Here is a 21,232-nt window from a genome sequence, read left to right on the forward strand (position 1 = left end):
CATTTATCTGAGTCTGGTCATTTGTTTCCTTCTTTGGATCATCAATGTTTGTGTCAGCATTCTCTAGTTTTCCTTCTATTTTCTGGGTTGCTGGTTCCTTCTCTGCAGTTGTCTTCTGAGTTTGTAGATTTGAATTAAAAAATGTTCTTTTATCTTCTTTGTGTTATTAGTAATCTGCTCACAAGCTAGAATCATTATTTTTTGTATTAATTTCAGCACGGAGAGAATTTCTTTCGGTATTTCATCAATAGTTTCTTGATATGGCATGTTAAGGCTGCTAGGAACAGGTATTAAAGATGATGTTTTACTATTTAATGCTGAGTATGAAACATCCATTTTTTTATTTTTTTATTTTTTTTTATAAGCAGCCTTTATAGATTTATCCAAACGTCTGTTCCTGAATCTCCCCTAAGCAGATATAAATAAATTTCAATTTTTTCTGTATATAAAAAATATATCCTTTCTGTCCAGGAAGAGAGAAGAGTTGTTTATTTTTATTTTTTAAAAATAAATTATTCATTTTTTCCATACATAAAATAATTTTTCAACCAATGTACTGTCTTGAGTTTACACACTAATACATATTTAATCTCCAGCCAATGGTAAAATAAATTACATGTTTGATAATAGTCCATTTCTTCTTTTTCTTTCAGTCTCATACTCAATCTGTCCATCTCTGTGCATTCTAGTATTTTTTTAATTATTTCTTCATTTGATGGTATTCCTTCATTTTTCCAGTGTTGCGCAAATATAATTCTTGCTGCTGTTGTAGCATGCAAAGTCAAGTGTAAGCTTTGCTTATTAGTCTTTTCTGGCATTATACCTAATAAAAAAGTTCATGTTTAAAATCAACATATTCTCCTAACATCTGTTCTAGCCAAGTACCGTATATACTTGGGTATAAGCCGAATTTTTCAGCCCACTTTTTGGGCTGAAAAAATCCACTTCAGCTTATACTCCAGTGAACAAAAAAAAAAAAAGAACTGTCCCTTCGTTCGGGCCAGGCTGCTGAGAGAAGGGAGCGGCAGAGCCTTGCAGAGCTGGTAGAGGTGGCGGCAGTCCAGCGTTGTTTCTCCCCCTCGTGCGTGCGTGTGTGTGTCAGACCCACGGGAATGGCTGGTAGGGAAGCGGCATTCCGGCATTCCCCCCCTTCCTGTGTGTCGAGCCCACGGGGCTTGACACACAGAGAAACGCAAATGCCGGACTGCCGCCACCTTTACTAGCCATTCCTGTGGGTCTGACACACACACACACACCTGCACACACGCTGCCGGGCTCGGCTCCTCGGCAGGAGGGGCAGCCCCCGCCGTGCCCCCCTCCCCTCCTGGCACACAGCGCCCCGCTGCCGCCGCCACTTCCTCCGGGCAAGTCGGGGGGGCTTGCGGGGCGAAGGCACCGGCCGGGGGCAGGCAGGGCGGGAGGGCGGCCGCACAGCTCAGTGCCGCCCCGAAGCTACAGCCAGCCACTGCCGCCCGCGTCCCGGCGGAGAGAGCCTGCCCTGCGGAGCGCGCTCAGTCGCGCAGCAGCCCAGCCAGCCCACGCCCCCCCCTCCCGGCCCGCAGCGCCGCCGCCGCCTCCTCCGGGCAAGTCGGGGGGGCTTGCGGGGCAAAGGCACCGGCCGGGGGGAAGGCAGGGCGGGAGGGCGGCCGCGCAGCTCAGCGCCGCCCCGAAGCCACAGCCAGCCGCCGCTGCCCGCATCCCGGCAGAGAGAGCCTGCCCTGCGGAGCGCGCTCGCTCGCTCGCCCGCTGCCTCGCCCAGGACCAGGCGCCGGGCGGAGCTCAGTCGCGCAGCAGCCCAGCCAGCCAGCCCGCCGATGGGCGGAGAGAAGCCCGGCCCGGAGGGGAGGGGGCGGAGTCACCGGGGGCGCAGCCCGGGCCCCACGTGGGGACACACCGGTCCGGTCGCAACGAGCCTAGCCCGACGTCCACCCCCCCAGCCGGACTGATCTCTGCCGAAGCTGGGGGGGGCAACCCGAGTGGCCGCGAATGGGCAGCCGGGCTTCCTTGCCAGGGAAGCCCCCAGGGCGACCCAAGAGGGCGGGCGGGCGGGGGGTCTTCAACTCTCAGGGGGCTGCAGCCTCCTTCAGAAACCAGCCCCCACCTCAACAGAAAGAGGCCTTTTGCCCCCGAAAGGCCTTGGTCACTGAATTACAGAAAACAAAGAAACCTGTAGCTGCCCTACAGAGGAGTGGGGGGAATGAGGAGGGGAAGAGACAGATAGCGCTCCCCACTATGAAAGTCACCATGCTTTCAGTCCAGAAATAATTAAGGCACAGCAGAAATCCAATTCCTTTGAATGGAAATGAGGTTGTTTCTCCCCCTCGTGCGTGTGTGTGTGTGTGTGTCAGACCCGCAGGAATGGCTAGTAAAGGTGGCGGCAGTCCGGCATTTGCGTCTCTCGTGTGTGTCAAGCCCCGTGGGCCCGACACACAGGAGGGGGGGGACACCGCTTCCTTACCAGCCATTCCCGCGGGTCTGACATACGTACGCATGCATGAGGGGGGGAAACGCCGGACTGCCGCCACCTCTACCAGCCGTTCCCGCAGGTCTCACACACACACGAGGGAAACAACGCTTGACTGCCACCTCCCTAGCAGACCTTCCCTGCGGGATGTGCTGCCAGGAAGCCTGGCAGCCTGATGAGCAGACCCTGCGAACCGCGGCCGAGCCAGCTCCGGGATGCTGCCAGAGTCAATGAGCGGCTCGTCGTGGCACAGAATATAGATATGTTGCTAAGAAGGGGCCAAGCTTATACTTATACTCGGCTTATACTCGAGTCAATAACTTTTTCCAGTTTTTTGGGGTAAAATTAGGGGTCTCGGCTTATACTCGAGTCGGCTTATACTCAAGTATATACGGTATGTATCTTTTTCCAATAATTCTTTATCACATGTCCACCAAACATGATAATATGTGCCTGACTTATGTTTACATTTCCAACATCTATCTGACATATTTTTAAACATTTTTGCTAATCTTGCTGGTAGCAAGTGCCATCTATAAAACATTTTGTATAAGTTTTCCTTATAGGAAGTTGACACTGTCAATTTATAGTTTCTTTCCCATAAATTTTGCCATTTTTCTAATTCTGTATTATAACCAAAAAAATTTGCTCATCTTATCATTGTTTCTTTGACTTGTTCACTTTTCATTTCTAAAGTTAATAAAAAATACACATTTTCTTAATTAATTTTTCAACTGGAGTCAACGATGTCTTATCAAACACAGTTTGTTCCTTATAAAATCCATACATTTTAACATCTCTTATATCTAGTTTGCGTTTGTAAATGTGTCCACCATGTTAGGTTGATGCTCTGATTTTCCATTTCTTGTTTAAATTTTAAGTTTCCTTCAGAGTTTAGAATATCTCTGTATGTCCAGATTTTTTCAAAGTCCACTAAATTTGGGTGTACAAATGCTTCCATTGTTGACAACCACCCTGGAATTTTTAAATATATTGTACTTTTTATTTTTCCCCACTTTTTTAACAGTGCATTTCTTATATAATGATTTTTGAAATATTTATGAACTCTATTTTTCCCATACCATAAGAAAGTGTGCCACCCCAATTGTAAATCATTCCCCCTCCAGATATAACAACATTTTGTTTTTAAGAATTATCCATTCTTTTGCCCATGTTAATACAGATGCTTGATAATATAGAACCCACTCCGGTAGGCCAAATCCTCCATTTTCCTTGGCATCTTGTAACAATTTCCTCTTAATTCTACCTTTCTTTCCTTGCCAAATAAATTTCAAAATTAGTGAGTTCAAATTTAAAAAAAAAAAATCTCCAATTTTATAGGTATTGTTTGAAATAGAAATAAGAATTTCAGTAGTAAATTCATTTTCACTGTGGCAATTCTTCCTAATATTGACAGTTGCAAGTTTTTCCATTTTTCCAAATCCAGTTTTATTTGAGTCAATAATTTTGTGTAATTATATTCTTTTATCGTTAAGCATCTTGCCCTTAACTATATCCCCAGATATTTAACCTTTTTAACTATCTGCAGTTCTGTCTTTAACAATATTTGAAGGGGTTTTGCTTATCTGTGAGGTTTTTAACTATTACTTTAGTTTTTTCTCTATTTCCAATCCTGCCATTTCTCCATATTGTTCTATCTTTCCCAATAGTTTAGGAATCATCTCCAGAGGTTCTTCTAAAATAAAACACCAAATCATCAACAAATGCTTGTAATTTATATATTCACCTTTTATTTCTAATCCTTTTATTTCTATATCTTGTCTAATATTTCTATTCAACACTTCCAAAGTAAAAATGAATAACAGCGAAGATAATGGGCATCCTTGCCTTGTGCCTTTCCTTATCTCAAATTTCTCCATATAGTCTCCATTCACAATCACTTTCACTGTTTATTATATATCGTTTTTATCATGTTTATAAAATTCTGTCCAAAGTCCATTATTTGTAATTGTTGAATCATAAATTGCAGAAAACATTATCAAATGCTTTGTGGACATCCAGAAATGCCATTTGTTTTCCTGGATGCAATTAATATTTAGATTTTAGATTTTATTAGATTTATATATATAATAATATTCTAATACATCCATTATCACTCTTAGATTGTTTTTAATTTGTCTCTGGTAAAAAAACATTCTGTTCTCCAGCATGACCGATGGAGAATCCACAATAGATGGGTTAATCCTTGTCTTCCTGCCCAGAGACCAAGTCAATCAACGCTTTGCCACGCCTCTTCCCTTGGGCTAGGATACCCAGTCTTGACTTGTAAAGCGTGGCTCAGTCTTTAGGCAGAGACAACAATCAGGTTGTATTTTTCCTTTTTATTTTCCTCTCTTCTCCCATCTATTGTGGTTCTTCCGGCTGCTGTGATAATAGTGCAGCGTCAGATCGCCCGGCTAAGGGGGATTTGAGGCTTCAGCCGGCCGGCGTAGCAGGCGCCAGTGAAGCACCATGTAGAGGCTCATTCATTCCCCTTGCTCGCTCCCTTTTCTTCTAGCTGTTTAAATTGCTGTGAAGTGTTTGGCAGCATGTGAGAGCCTGTTGTTTTGTAGGCTTTCAAGCGGTTTTAGCTTGTTTTTTCTTTTTTCCGGGAGCCAGCTGGAGCAGCTCCTTCGGTTCCGCAGTTGGCGGTTGCCATTTTGGGTGCCGCATTTTCATGCTGCACAGAAGGCAGTGATTGTTTTAGGGACATAATACCCTGCCTTGATCGTTGGACTTAAGGTTACAGGCACCAGTGGAAGGCAGTAACGAGCCTTTCATTCCGGCTACAAATCAGAACAAGGTCCTAGATCTCATTAATTCAGAGCGGCGGGTCTTTTGGAGGCTGCGAAGCAACCAACAATTGGACCTAATTTTACATGACAGCTGCATGCAACACTGCAAGCTCATTGCCCTACACTTTGGGCTAATACTGCATGGGTACGTGATTCAATCTCACTGTTCCTTATTGCTAATTTGTCAGACCTTAGGTGGAATAGGCCTACAAGCAGACATAAGCAAGACAAGCCGCCATATTTTTTGGGGGGGCTCAAACAAGGCCTCAAAATATTCCCTGACCATTACATTGAGCTGGCCACCGCTAAGTGAGACACATGTGACCTGGCTGTTACCATTGAATTAGTCTTACAGTCACTAAATAAACTACATGTGACTGAACGTACCATACTACATGTAACTGAACATTATCATTGAATTGGTCTTGCCGTCACTAAGTGAACCACATGTGGGTTTGCTGTTACCTCCCTTCATAGGACTCTTTAATCCATCTCTCTTTAAATCAATGTTCCACAAGGCCAGTAGTATCACAAAGACTGGCTCTAGTCTAGTTCCCCAAGAAAGGCCCTCCACTAGCCAGGACACCAGTACGGTGTTCTCACAACCCACCTTTACCCAACAACACATTCTCTGTCCCCCCCATTCCTGGACACAATACAGGCTCAGTGGGGGATACCAGGCACCTTCCCCCCATGGGGGGGAATGGATAGAGGCTGTTTAACATGGATCCCACGCTTTCAGCAGTGTTAGATGCTCCTGTTGTGGATGAACCCTTAACGCCATTGTTCTCTTCCTCCACGATATCAGGAGATATGGTAGAGGCTCTGAAGGTGGAAAACAAGAAATCGGAGCTTACCTTCCGCAGAACTCACCAGGCCGCAGCATGGGCCATAAGAGCGGCTACTTCCGCCTCCTTTTTCACCAGATCCTCCATTCTCTGGCTCCGTCAACTGCAGGCTAGAATCCCACTGGAGGAGGCACAAATACACAACGATTTGAGCAAGTTAGTGGCTGCCTCTGAATACATGGCGGATGCGTCACTACATGCTGCCAGATTTTTGTCTCGATCCATGCATTCCAATGTCACCGCTCACAGACACTTGTGGCTTAAACATTGGTGGGCTGATATCCGGTCCAAGTGGCATTTAGCGGCTGCTCCGTACCATGATGGACAGCTATTCGGTGAGGTACTGAACCCTTATCTGACGGAAAACAGAGAGAAACGCAAGATAATCTCCCACCTTTTCAGCAGAGCAGATAGGAGGATTACCCCCTACACCCGTGGGCACTCCTTTCAATAAGGGGCCATTCCTCCTGTCCCTTTCCTCACAGGCCAGAACGTCAAATTGACAGATCCAGCAATGGGGACAGGCCTAGACAGCAATTTCAGTCCAAGCGGCCTTTTCAAGGCACGACAGGCCAACCCTTCTGGCGGTTCAAGTGACCACAGGGAGGGCTCTCCCATAGGTGGCAGGTTGGCCCTCTTCACACACGTATGGGAAACCACCACCATGGACCTCTGGGTCCTCAACACCATCAGATTCAGCCTATCTCTGGAATTCATATCCAACACCCCCCCCCCGAAACATTTTGTCCCTTGCCCATTGGCAAAAAATCTGGTCAAAAGAGGACTCATTAAGGAGGCCATCCGACATCTTCTGGACATCCGGGCCATAGAACCTGTACCAGCAGGGCAAAAGGGATGGGGGTTATATTCCATTCTGTTCGTAGTTCCCAAGACCTCGGGAGGATGGAGGGCAATCTTCGATTTAAAGGGGTTAAGGAGGCATATTTACACATTAACATCCTCCTTGGTCACCGAAAATTCTTCAGGTTCTCTATGCAGGCCACCATTTTCAGTACAGGGCCCTACCCTTCAGTCTATCATCGGCTCCCAGGGTGTTCACAAAGGTCCTGGCAGCGATAGCTGCACATCTGAGATCCGTTCCAGTGCATATCCAGTGTTATCTGGACAACATCCTCATTCAGTCCTCCTCAGTTCAGTCGGCTCACTTGGACCTGGATTTGGCAGTCAAAAGCCTTCAAGACCATGGGTTTTCTATAAATTTCAAGAAGAGCCAGACAGTTCCCTCCACCCGCCTCCTTCACTTGGGGGCGGTAATAGATGCAAGGAAATGCGAGGTTTACCTCTCTCAGGAATGTCAGGACAGCATCTGGTCCCTTGTTCTCCAGGTCCAAAGGGAACGTGTAGTCGCTCTGGCGTTGCTTTCTCAATTTGTGGGCAAGATACTGGGCACCAGTTCTTCCAAACAGAGGGTGCGGGTTCTGTCATGGACCCTAACATCCCTCCAGTGGTGTATTTCCCCAGTGAGACCTGCTGGTGTTCGGGCGGAGGTCGGACGGCAGTTTGGAGGTCCCAGGGGTGGCTCCGGCGACGCCCGGGCTGAAGGCGGCGCCGCAACCCAGCACCCGTCACCACGGAGACCCGTCGCCGCTGGTGTGCAGGTGCATCCACCGGCACCAGCAGGTCTCCAAACCGCTGTTCGAACACCTGTGTCGAGACCTGCTGGTGTTCGGGCGGAGGTCGGGTGGCAGTTTGGAGGTCCCGGGCTCCGGCGACGCCCGGGCTGAAGGCAGCGGTGCAACCCAGCGCCCGTCACCACGGAGACCCGTTGCCGCTGGCGTGCAGGTGTGTCCACATAAAAAAAGTGGAACCGCGCGCGTGTATCCACCCATGCACATGCGCAAAAAACGTTTTGCGCATGCGTAAAACATTTTGTTTTATGCTCATGCGCGTGCGTGGATGCACGCACGTGGCTCCCACTTTTTTTAATGTGTGATGGAACCGGTTCCCAGTGGCTCTTTTGCTTTTTCAGGTTGCCGACCCCTGGCTTAGTATCTCTTGTAAATTCTTATATAATTCCGCCAGAAGCCCATCTGAACCTGGTATTTTTCCTTTTTTTTATGGCCTCTGATATTTCCATCATTGTAACCCCTTCATCTAACATAATTTTAAATGTCTATGAAATCTTTGGAAGATTACTTTCTTCCAGATATTTTATAGTTTTCTCTCTTGAAGTTTCCTCCTTGTCATACAATTCCTTATAGTATTCTTTGACTATCTTTTTTATTTCTTCATTTTTATATTGTAAATAACCTTTCCCATCGAATAAGTTATGTATTGTGTTTTTTTCTTCCTGTTTTTTAAGTTTATAAGCTAACCATCTTCCCGGCTTATTGGTATTTTTTTAAAAAAATCTGTTTCGCTCTTTTTATCTGTTTTTTTATGTTTGTTATGTCCATTTCTCTTTTCAAAGTCTTTTTGTGAACCCTAACTGCAAAAAAATCCACAAAAAAGAGTGCTTCATTCCTTGTCTGCTGGTAATGGTGAGTCTTGTAGCAAAATCTGAGGAACCTCCGGTGGGCGGGAAGGATGGGAATGTGAAGGTATGCTTCCGTAAGGTCTATGGAGGTCAGGAAGTCTCCCCTCCTGATGCTGGCCAAGATGGACTGTAGTGATTGCATCTTGAACTTCTTGTGTGCGAGATGAGCGTTTAGCCCCTTTAGATCGAGTATTGCCCTCCATCCTCCAGACGTCTTCGGAACGACGAAGAGGATGGAATAGAGCCCCCTTACTAGCTGCCCATCCAGTACTGGTTCTAAGGCCCTTATTTCTATAAGAAGTGCTGAATAGCCTCTGACATGAGAGCCTTCCTGACTGCATTTTTTGATAGTGGACAAGGAATGAAGTGCTCTTTTTTTGTGGATTTTTTTGCAGTTAGCTACTGGGCAGCTCTCAGTATAATCACAAAAAAACAAACAAACCCGGAAACAACAGCCTCTAGGCTCACATCTTTTACGGAGGTGTGCAATCACCCAGGAATTTCTAAGGCTTCAGAGCGTGGCTGAGTGCCTGCCCTAGCTATCTTCATTATTAGCAGTATCACTATTCATAGTGTGCTGGCTACCCCATTGAATTAGTTTTGCCATCACCAAAAGAATATTGGAGTATGCTGGCCGTACCATTACATTGGTCTTGCAGGACCTTACGTGTGCTGGCCATTACCATTAAATTGGTCTTGCTGCCACCAAGACTTACGTGTGCTGGCCGTTACCATTAATCTGGTCTTGCCGCCACCTCCAGGACAGCATGTGTGCTGGCTTGCATCGCCACTGCTGCTAACCACAACTCAGCTCTTCACATTTGAGTTCACCTTGCTTTTGTAAACGCATTGTGATTGCCATTTCCAGACTATCTCTAGTGTCACAATGGCAGACGAATCTACAGAAGTACAGGTACAAGGTGCCTCCAGCAGGCCACCCAGAAGTAAGAAGCTCAAATCAGCCAAGTAGGAGATGGCTGGGAAGCTCAAATCCAGAGCTATCTCTGGCAAAAGGTCTTCCAAAGCTGCAGAGAAAGAGGCAAATAGGAGACACCGGGCCTTGGAAAGTCATTTCTCCAGAGCTACAAGGCAAAGGACAGAAAAAAAGTTTGGTCAGAACACCTCTGTTTTTATGGAGGCATCGGTTTTCAGTCCTCAGCAAGCTCCTCCTCCTCGGCTGTACCTAGTGTCTGTTCCCCAGAGGGTAAGGCAGGTCAGTTCAGCTTTCCTGCAATGGAACAGGTGGAGTTGGCTTCCCCTCCCAGTGAAGGGTTCGGCCCTCAAATCCCTGCTCCTTTTACCATAGCTAAGTCTCTGCGCCCAGAGGCCACATTCACTCCCACAGCGGCAGGGCTTCGCCCTCCAGATGCTCAGGAGCCAGAACTGTTAGAGAGACTACAGTTTCTGATTTCTCAGGCCATTGCCCAAGGCATAGCTTCGACCATACACCAGGCAGCTCGGCCTGAATCAATAGCATTGGAATATCCTTCTCATAGCAACGTGTCATATTTTCCCCAGGCAGAATCCGCCACATATCGGGTCGGTTTCCCCCTCACATTCCTCCAAAGTAGGATAACGTTCACAGGGGACGAGGACCAGAGAGAGTAGGGGATGTTAGAAGATGAGGACTTATCTCCTGACCCCCCCTCCCCTTCATTGGCCTGTCTAATCCGGCCCTCTTCAAATCCTTGCTGCACAAGGCCAGGAGCACTGCCCAACTTGTGCTTCGCAGGTGGAACCTTCCACAGCCAAGCGTCTACCAGTCAGGTTTTTTCGGAACCAACCTTTACTCAACAGGACATCCCCTGACCTCCCCTTTTTCTCAATGTTGTCCAGAGACAATGGGGAGCGCCAGGTACCTTTCCATCCCTGGGGGGAACAGATAAAAGCTTATTTAATGTGGCTCCAGCACTGTCAGAAGTACTAGCAGTCCCCACAGTAGATGAGCCCTTAGCTCTTTTGGTTCAGTCTTTCGCTGTGTCCGAAGATATAATAGAGGCCCTGAAGTCCGAGGATAAGAAGGTGGAGATTAATTTCCACAGGACCCATCAAGCCTTAGCATGGGCAGTGAAGGCAGCTTCATCTACTTCCTTCTTTGCCAGAACTTCTCGTCTCTGGCTTCGCCAATTGCAGACCAGGGTCCCACCAGAAGAGGTACAGATGCACCAAGATCTAAATAAATTAGTGGCTGCATCTGAGTATATGGCTGATTCCTCTTTGCACATGGCCAGATTTTCCTCCCGGGCATTAGCATCTAACACTGGCAAGCAGATGCTAGATCCAAGAGGAGGTTGGCCTCAACCTCTTACAAGGGGGGGCAGTTTTTTGGAGAGGCACTGAACCCTTATCGAGAATAAGGATAAGCATAAGATCATGCCGCCTCTGATCAGGAGAACGGACAGAAGAGCTACCCCTATGCCCGCAGGCAGTCCTTTTGCCCGACCTACACAGGATCGGATTTTACACATTACTCCCTACCCCCCCCAGACCAGAACGTTAATTCGACATATCTGATAACAGGGACAGACCCAGACAGCAACTTCAGGCCAAACGGCCCTTTCGGGGCACGGGAGGCCATCCCTTCTGACGATCTAAGTGACAACAAGAATACTTGTCCCAGAGGGGGCAGGTTGGCCCTTTTTGCACACAGATGGGAGACCATCACTACAGATCTCTTGGTCCTCAACACCATAAAATTAGGCTTGACCCTGGAGTTCATTTCCCCGAGGCATTTTGTCTCTTGCCCATCCTCCAAAAATCTGGTCAGGCGACGCCTAATGAAGGAAACAATTCAACATCTCCTGGAAATTCAGGCCATAGAACCAGTACCAGCAGGGCAAAAAGGATGGGGGATCTATTCCATTCTGTTCATTGTTCCGAAGGAATTGGAAGGATGGAGAGTGATCTTGGATTTAAAGAAACTAAATACCCATTTAGTATACAAGAAATTCAAGATGCAGACGCTCCACTCCATCTTAGCGGGCATCAGAAGGAGGGACCTCCTGATGTCCATCGATCTGACAGAGGCCTACCTGCACATACCCATCCTTCCTGGGCATCGCAAATTCCTCAGGTTCTGCTACTGGATGCCAGTTTGGATGCCTGCACTCCCAGTTGGCTCAAGGTCGGTGGTCCCAGTTAGAACTGAAACACAACATAAACTGGTTGAAGCCCAGAGCTATTCATCTGGCTCTACGCTAATTCCGCCACACATTGGCAAGGCAACACATTCTAGTCCTCATGGACAACGTTGTGGCAAAAGCCCATGTCAACAGGCAAGGGGGTACCCACTCCAGGTCCCTCATGGCCGAGGCTCAATTATTGGGAACCTGGGCAGAGACCAACCTCTTGTCCCTCAAGGCGGAGTACATCTTGGGAAAGTTGAATCGCCAAGTGGACTTCTTAAGCAGGGCAACAGTGAACCACTCTGAGTGGCGCCTGCACCCAGATCTCTTCAGGGAAATATCAGAGATGTTCGGTCATCCTATGCTGGACCTGTTCGCTAGCCAGGCAAATTCTCAACTCCCAAGGTTCTTCTCCCAGTTCCCATTCCGGGGGCGGAAAGAGTAGATGCCCTCTGCAGCCCATGGCCTAGAGATCTCCTGTATGCGTTCCCTTCTCTCCCTCTGATCCAAGCAATTATCCAAAAGATACTGCAGGAATGGGCAGAGGTGATACTCATTGCTCCCCACTGGCTACAACGACCGTGGTATGCCGACCTTGTAGGGCTATCAATATCTCCCCCATGGGGGATACCTCAAGGTTGGATCTCCCTCAGCCAAGGGTTTCTACAACATCCAGAGTCTCAGTGGCTCCAACTAACCACCTGGCATTTGAAAGGCAACTCCTAGCAAAGGAGACCTACTCATCAGGCATCATTAATATGATTCAGGCTTCAAGACAGCCCGCTACGTTGCCTTACCTGAATGCTTTTTCTCAGCATGACGATGGAGAATCCACTCCCCACCTAGGGTCCATTTGGTCCTGTGTCAGGGGAAATTGAGCCACCACCTTGTATAATCATCAACTGCTGCACTTTCGTCGTGACTGGGGATTTCTAGCCAGAACGAGAGAGGTGTAGCAAAGGTTGATTGACTTAGTCTCTAGGACAGAAAGGCAAGATCAACCCATCTGTGGATTCTCCATTGTCATGCTGAGAAAAAGCGTTCAGGTAAGACAACGGCCCTTCTCTGGCCATTCCTTCACTCTCTTGCTCAAATTTCTCTTTCTGTTCTAATTGTGTAGGTGTTTCTTCAGTTGCCTCTTCCATTTGTTTCTATTCTTTTCTCTCCTCTTGTCGATGTTGTGCTCCTTCATCTAGAAATGCTCTTATTTCTTTTGTCAAAGTCGTCTGCTTTCCAGACTGAATCCAATTGGTATCTTGTGTTATTTCAGTTGATTAAAATCCCTTCTGGCATTAACCATCTAAATTTTATGCCTTTTGCAATCAAGTTTGTAGTTAAAAAATGATATTGTTTTCGAGTATCTCTTACTTTTTTGGTTATCTGCTTTAGGACCAAAATTTCTTTACTCTTATATTGTAATGGTTCCTCTCGAACTCTTCTCAGTATTTCATTCCGTGTTGTTTTCTTTATGAATCTCACATGCACTTCTCTGGTATGTTTTCTTGCATAGCTTGAATTCATTCAGAATATTTCATCTATCTCCATTTGCATCTCTGATCTGTCTGCTTTCACAGCCTCTGCCAAAAGCTTAATAATCACAACAGCTATATTTTCTTCTCCATCTTCAGGGATATTTTGAAATCTAAGGCAGTGTTCCGCTTTTTCCATTTCTAGGATCGTCACCGCCCCTTTGAGATTTTGATTTGCTTGTTCCAGTTTCTCATTTTCTTGCAATAGTATTTCTAGTTTTTTATCAGTATCCTCTTTGAGGGTTGTTTAACAATCAAGATTTAAAATCAAAAGCGTTCCAAAAAATATCCACAATGCAGTTCTGAAAGTCAGTATTTATGTTCAAAATTCAGACAGGCCAAATTTAAAATGTTTATCATCTCTGCCACATAGATAAGCAACCCCCAAGCCTGTTCCTTTTTTTTCTCAACTGTAATTCTCAATAATAAAATAGTTTCAAGGCCAACCAAAATCTTATCTAGTTCTGGGCTTCAAGCCAGGTTTCTTTTAGGCATAAATAAGTTGTAGTGCCGTAATTCATCACTAGATGTCATCAACGCCACTTTCCAGTTTTTAAATCCAAAACTTATATTGTTAAACTTTTCAAGTCTTTTTCTTTAGGAAAAAAAAGTCTTAAAAACACTTTTGGTCTCCAAATTTTCAAGCTGTAAGTATATTTTAATTCCAAATAAGTCTTTCACCAGTTTCTCCAAGTATTAATTCACCGTTGTTTTTTTCTGAGTGGGGTGGAACTTCCCTTCTACTTTCATTGGGGGGGGGAAACACTTTGGGTAGATTTTCAGGAAAAGACCTTAAAATCATGAAGAAAGGATCAGGTCTCACCCAGTTTCATCCATGTTGCTGTAAAGATGCTTGGTGGTGCTTGTTGACTTCTGTGTCTGCAGCTTACGACTGGCTACACAAACGCAGCCAGTCTTTCCTCTGCCAGTTTGGAGGGCTTCCTCAGATCAAATGGGAGGGCTGCCACCCCCTGCAATCAATGAGAGTGCCCTCCTTGCTTGCTGTCTCTATGGGGCGACTTTTGACACTTTCCAGGGTCCCCCAGTGGGGTGAATGCAGACGCAAAAGATGGAGCCCCATCTTCCTGTGTCTGCATCGCCGCGAGATCCCAACCAGAAGTTGGAAAGTGAATTTAATTCTGACCAGCCACGGCAAAAGCTTTGTATCTGGAATAATGTAAAGCTGTTGTCAAGCTTTGGTGTGTCCAGTCATAACCAAAAAAATCTGCATGATTGCTGGGATCAGATGTCCCATATTTTGAAAAGAATGTGAATTAACAAAAGGTTGGATCATTTGCCACATTATCAGATAAGTGAGAGTTTCAGATCTGCAAAGAATAAGAATACATTCAATAGATTTACCTGGCCTATTGATTAAAAAGGGAGTGAAACCAATGTTGTGAGATAAAATGAATAAAGCAAGAGATTGTGATTTACTGGTTGGACTTTGTTCCCCAAGGGGAATGGTGCAGTATCATATTCGGAGCAATGCTGAGGAGAAGACACTCAAGCTAGTGTGAATGCTCTGCATTATTTCCAGGTCAAAAGCTTACCCTTTCTTTTTCTGAAAAGATTCCAAATCTTCCAAAAAGCTGACACCTGCCAAAAAGCTCAGATATGTTTGCTTTCCACCATGAAAATTTTACTGTCAGAGAACCTCTAGCACTCTGACACGCCTGAGAGATTAGAAAAATAAAGGAGAATTCCAGAATCTAAATCATAACGGAAAAAGTTACGATTTTAAGCAATAATTAAAAGGGCGGAGGTACAAAATCTATCCATATGGTGTTGTAACAACAACTTGCACCTGAACATCGGCAAGACGAAAGAGAATGTGCGAGACCTCCAGAGGAAAAAGGAGGAACCTACCCACTTTACATCAGGGAGGACTGTGTCTGACTGTGGTCAGAAAGGCCCAACAGAGACTTCACTTTCTCAGGGTCTTGCAGAAGAACAGGGTAGAACAACAGCTAATGACCCTCTTTTACCAGTCTACTATAGAGAGCATCGTATTGTACTGTATTGTGGTTTGGTATTGTGGTCTGACAGGATAGGATAGCATTACAGAGGGTGGTGAGCACAGCACAAGACATTGTGGGCTGTCCCCTGATACCACTGGATGACATCACCAGGGCTCGCTGCCTTGGAAGAGTGAGGAAAATTCTCAGGGATGACTCACATCCTGGACGGTATCTCTTTACTCTCCTACCATCGGGTAAGAGATATAGGAGTATAGCCAGCCGTACCAACAGGCTGAAGAACAGCTTTTATCCATGGGCTGTTAGGCTTTTGAACGGGATATAATTTTATAAACTTTATGCACGATTGACTTGTGAGGCTGGTGTTGTGCAATTAGCTCACATGGTATAATAAGATGGAGGGTTTATGTCACTGTAAGTTGGGGGTGTGGGCACGAAGGGAGGCTCAGCCTCTCTGTCAATGTATACATGGTTGTACTTTGACAATAAAGGTTCATTCATTCATTCATTCATTCATATGCAAGGGCTGGCCTCAAACAGAATTGAATTTGTTTCTAACTATAGTGCATTAGGGCAGGGCTTTTCAACCTTTTCACCCATTGTACCACTTTTAGGATATGGCAACATCCGAGTACCACCAGTCACCTATCAAGTTGTCAAAAACTTGATGACCCAAAAATAAGGGAAAAAGTGATGAAGTACAGGTAGTCCTCGACATACAACAATTCGCTTAGTGATTGTTCAAACTTACAATGGCACTGAAAAAAGTGCCCCCCAAGTCACAGCCGAGCAAGACCACCTGCCTGCCTGCCTGGCAGTGCTCTTCCTCCTGTCCGAGGTTTTCACTGTTGTGAGCATTTCTGTTGAGTATTGGCAGTGGGGGTGAGGTGGGGGGATGTTCGGTTTTTATTGCCCCCCGTCTGCTGGGTGGTTGCAGCAGATTTTGGTCACTTCACATGACCCTGGGACACTGTGTCCATCATAAATATGAATCCGTTGCCAACCATCTGAATGTAAATCACAAGACCCCGGAGATGCTGCAACATTCCAGCTGATTGGTGCTTCTTCTGGGCTCAGAAGCACCAGGATCAGCGCCTAGCTCCAACTGGAGCCTGGCGCTGATCCTGGCGCTTCCACTGAGTCCTGACAGTCCTGAAGTAGCGCTGATCCTGGCACTTCTTCTGAGTCCTGACAGCCCTGCAGCTCCAACCATCTCTTGCTCAGGCTTGTGTGGTGCTGCCACCAGTTCAGGTCATTCCCCTCCCCTGCTACCACTTTTCTAGGATGGTCGTGTACCACCTGCAAGGTGCTAATGTACCACAGGTGGTACCCGTACCACTGGTTGAAAAGCCGTGCATTAGGGATTCTTACAGTATTTATGCTTAGTAATACTCCCATCATTGTTCCATTTATGTTGGAACTGATATTTGTATCTTAAGTTGTTTCTGAAATATGAACCCAAATAAAATTAGACAAATCAAATTTAAAACTTTAATTCTAAATAGAATCATATTGTGATTGAAAAGGATTCTAATTAGGAGTTTTTAAAAATAATTTAAGTTACTAGGGAAAAAGCCTAAATACAAAATGTAGATTGGTATATTAGATTTCTTAGCATTATTCACTGTATCAGAGATGCTAAATTAAATATTCGAAAATTTGCAGCAGCTGAAAATGCTGTGGCATTTTAGGCAACATTTGTTTTTATTTATTTAATCACATTTGTATTGCCACTCATTTCATATAGTACCTCTGGGCAGTTTATTTATTTTTTATTTATTTTATTTTATTACATTTATATACCGCCCTTTCCCTGAGGACTCAGGGCGGTTTACAGGGAATTAAAAAACCAACAATACAAAAGTTAAAACCAATTTAAAAAAGATTAAACTTAACTCTGTGCAATTAAAACCCCAATTAAAATAAATTACTCCTCAGTATACATAGTAATAATCAAGAATGTATAAAAAGATTTTTTAAAAAAGCAAAATGGCAGGCAACTTTCAGAGTACATTCCATTAATTGTCATACCATTACATTACATCCATCTAACAGCTTCCATCTATCGCATGATCCCCAAGCTAGTTGTCAGCGCTGCTAACATCGAATGTTCTTGCTTTGACAAAAGATGAAGAAGCAGCTATTTCATATGGTAAACTTGTGTGTTACTCTTAAAGCTAGAATTAGTTATTGCTGGGAGGGAGGAGGAAGAATGTGGCCAGGCAGTTATGAAATAAGAGAAGATAAGAATTTGGTGGGTTGTCTAACAGAAGAGAAAACTGACCCTTCAAATTAATTGGAGAATGTGATTTATGACAGCAATGAAAAGGAGGAGAATTGAACTTAACATATTGTGCTAAGGGGGAGGGGAATTCAGACTCCAGCTTCTAGCAAGGATTGCCAATGTTACAGGGCTAATAAAAGACTTTTAAGGTAAACAATGCCTCAGAGTCCTTTGAAAACCTCATTCCATCAGAAACTTGACACTAGTTGATTAACCCATGTTTTAAGGGCCTTTTAGAAGGTAATATGGGGGAATGATGCTTCTCTCATGCTGGGAGTTGTGGCAGAAAATGTTTCTTCCTAGGTTCCACCCAATGACACTCTCTAGCTAGTTGGAACCACAAGATCTCTCTCTTTCCGGGCCTAATGGAATGGGTAGGTATAACTGGGGAGAAGTTTAAGTCATGCTTGTTATGTGTAACATCAGACATTTCTGGGCTTCACAACTCCTCTCTGTGATGTCCAAGATACATAGCAAGCCAGATCTTCAGACCCTTCTAGAAGTCATTCAAAGTCAGAGCCACCTGACCTTGGGAAAAATGATATTCCCTAGGCTGGATGTAGCAACAGATATTAAACAATTAAGAATTAAATTTAAGACTTTACAAGATATAAAAGAAAGCAGAACAGGATATGCCAAATCTGGAAATGTATTGTCAGGTCATCTATTTGATCTGGAACACAGACTGGATTTTAGCACGATATAAGCTGCATTGCATTTTGGAAGAAGCAGAACTCGGGAGAGGCCTACATAAATATGAAATTTCTATAAAAATTATAGTATGGACTTATTTTTTCTGTCCAATGTTAAATGTATATTTTCATGAAGAAATATTTTAAAATCAATTAATGGAAAGAAAATCTATTGTCTACTAGATTTAATCATTAACAACAAAAATGGAATCATTAAAAACTTTTTTCTTAGAATTTCAGCAGTGGCATTGTGGTTTTATTATCTCCAAATGAGCAATAATCTAGAAGAAATGATAAAGACAAGGTGAAAACCTCAAATTCAGTTCGATTGAATTTCAAATATTGATAACCCATACTACAAAACATTTAGAGTATATACATATATTGTTGCTGAAACACAATGTAGACTGAGCAAATTAAAGGTCACATGATTAAATTTATATAGAACTTAAACAATATGCAATTAATATGCAATAATGGAAGACACGTTTTTCCAAAACAAATGATATAATTATTTATTCTGTGTGTGTGTGTGTGTGCGCACACGCCCCCACACACATACACACACACACACACCTGATTTTTACTCAAGGAATTTGATAGTCTTTGGACTCCTTATCTATATAGTTCTAAAATTCTCATTGTTATCACTTTCTGGGTGAAATGGTGCATTGTAAAGCAACAATTTTTGAACCAAGGTACCTTAAATGGGCTAATTTACAAAATGTGTCCAAAATTCAGATCCATGACTCCTGAGGGGAAGTAATGCTTCAGTGCTATTGGCTGTAGCTGTAAACAATTTTGTGATAGTTTCCTTATCTTGCAATCCCCCTCACTTACCCAGCAGCAGCTTCTTATATGACTAATTGGTAGGGTGGGGAAGGCGGAAGGGAAGGAAGGTTGGTTGGTTGGTTGGTTGGTTTCTAATGCTCCCTGCCAGATACTTCCAAGGAAACAGCCAAAATCAGAAGTCTCTTCTGATCCCATTTCTTTTTTGTCTGTCCTTGATTGCTGTGTTCCTCTTGTTTAGGTAAGGAAATACTGTACTTCTGATACAATAATCCAAGAGAATATGGGTTGTCTAGTAGGATATATTAATAGAAAATTGAAAGCCTGACAGAGTATTTCTCTGCGCCCTCTTATATCAAACATGTGCTATTATTTTGAGTTTCTTATCCCTTTGTCTTTCCCAAGAGTGTGCTGTTGTTTCTTTAATATTAATTGCATTCCTTCTTCAAGATTATCTCCATATTTTACACTATGATCATTAAAAATACAAATGATAAAATTTAGAAATAATACCAAGATAATTAAAAGCAAGAAAAATGGAAAAGATAATATTGTAGAAATCAGTCTTAATGAAGGATTGTGAGGTTTTGACAGCTTACAATATCTTGGGTGAGTGGGAAACCAAATGTATTTCCTTAAAGAATGTATTCCATTGCCTGTAGCTGATCAGGTTAGCACCTCTGGCTTAAAATAGATGAGCTGCTGGTGGAGGAGGAGGTGGTGAAAGCATTAGGAGCTAATCTAGTTAATTGGGTAGGTTCATCAGAATATAAACTATTTAGGATTTTAAATTTTATAGCAAAATTTTAATTGAAATTCCTCCCCCCCAGTTAGTTAACTGTAGATGCAATGAATCGGAATTCTATCTGAACATCCAGATAGAACATCCCTTGTACCCAAGGCAAAGACAGTGTGTTCTCTATAGAGAAAGCCTGCATTTGGGCAAATTTTCAGCAGTCTCAGTTCTGCAAATATTACTATTAAGTACAGTTGTTACTTTTATAATAATTCTTAAAGAGGTGCTAGATTTAGTAGGCATGGACAACAATAAAAATGTAACCTCAGAGGAAAAAAGCAGCTGAAAATCTCTTATTTTACATAAGTGTAAAATAAAATTATGATTCTGGCTTCTGTTTTTGGCCAGTAATCTCAGCAGATTTAATAGAGTTCACTATAGAGAAATAGAAACAAAAATTGTGGACTTTAATTCTTTTGGAATTTCTTTAATTAATTTTTCAAATTTGTGAATATTAATAAACAGACTCAAAGGCAAATAAAAATATTTGAGGCTAAAGAAATATGGCAAAATTCAAAAACTACAACTATTCTAAGCTATATTTGTCTTTCGTGGAAATTTATTTGTGGCAGCACAGATACTATGTTATTGTGATATTTATAAAACTTATTTTAATAACTGCTTAATGAGCTTGCTTTATATAAGATTTGCAGAAAAATATGAGAACTGAATTGCTTTGAAATGTGATGCATCTTCCTCTAACATTCAGTTAACTGTTGCTCTGTGGAGCAACAACTACATTTGGGTGACTTGGTATGTCTGTAAGTAATCTCAAGATATTTAAAGTCTAGTCAAATATGTCATGCAGTTGTTGTATTATGTGACAGATACTGAAAACTAGATTAGTATTCTTTGTCTTTTAAGACATAGTAAACTGATAGTGCTGAGCTAATACAAAGATTTTAATTAACAGATGAAGTAGACTGAGAAACTATAGGTAGTAATTGTTAGTGAACATTTTAACAGTAACTCAGGCAAAATTGTTTTATGTCACAATGAGGGACAAATATATGATTCTTCTCTTGCAGGGTAATCACTTTGATCAGTATGAAGAAGGCCACCTGGAGATTGAGCAGGCGTCATTAGACAAGCCTATAGAATCGGTAAGACATATTTTTTTTATTTTCAAGACTGGCAAGGCCAGGTAGTGCTCACATATTCTTTGTCTTAAATGCAGCTTGATTAGTCACATTCTTATTAGAAGGGATAGATACTAGTTTATTTGCCTATCTTGCATTAATGTTAAAATAAGATAGATCATTAAATGTTCTTTTGAAAAGTATTTAAATCACATTAATAAATCAAAAGCCTAACAGATAACAAAATAACTACTTTAATTTCCAGATTAATGAACAGTGAGAAGTCTTATATATTTAGTTTGGCCTAGGCCCTAGGGGAGAAGAATACAGAATAAAACCAGCAACATTAGCATAA

The 21,232-nt window shown here is 43.4% G+C and overlaps 1 protein-coding gene across 3 annotated transcripts in view; it reads left to right on the forward strand.

The window, feature by feature from the left end:
* Nucleotides 1-21,232, forward strand: part of GPATCH8 (G-patch domain containing 8) — a 113,496-nt gene that overhangs the window by 28,917 nt on the left and 63,347 nt on the right. For all 3 annotated transcript variants that reach the window (XM_083378508.1, XM_083378510.1, XM_083378509.1), the window contains exon 2: nt 20,827-20,901. In XM_083378508.1, the coding sequence (XP_083234634.1) occupies nt 20,827-20,901 (75 nt within the window). The remainder of the gene's footprint in view (nt 1-20,826; nt 20,902-21,232) is intronic.

Source organism: Vipera ursinii (assembly GCF_947247035.1).
Source record: "Vipera ursinii genome assembly, chromosome: Z".
Classification (NCBI taxonomy): Eukaryota; Metazoa; Chordata; class Lepidosauria; order Squamata; family Viperidae; genus Vipera; species Vipera ursinii.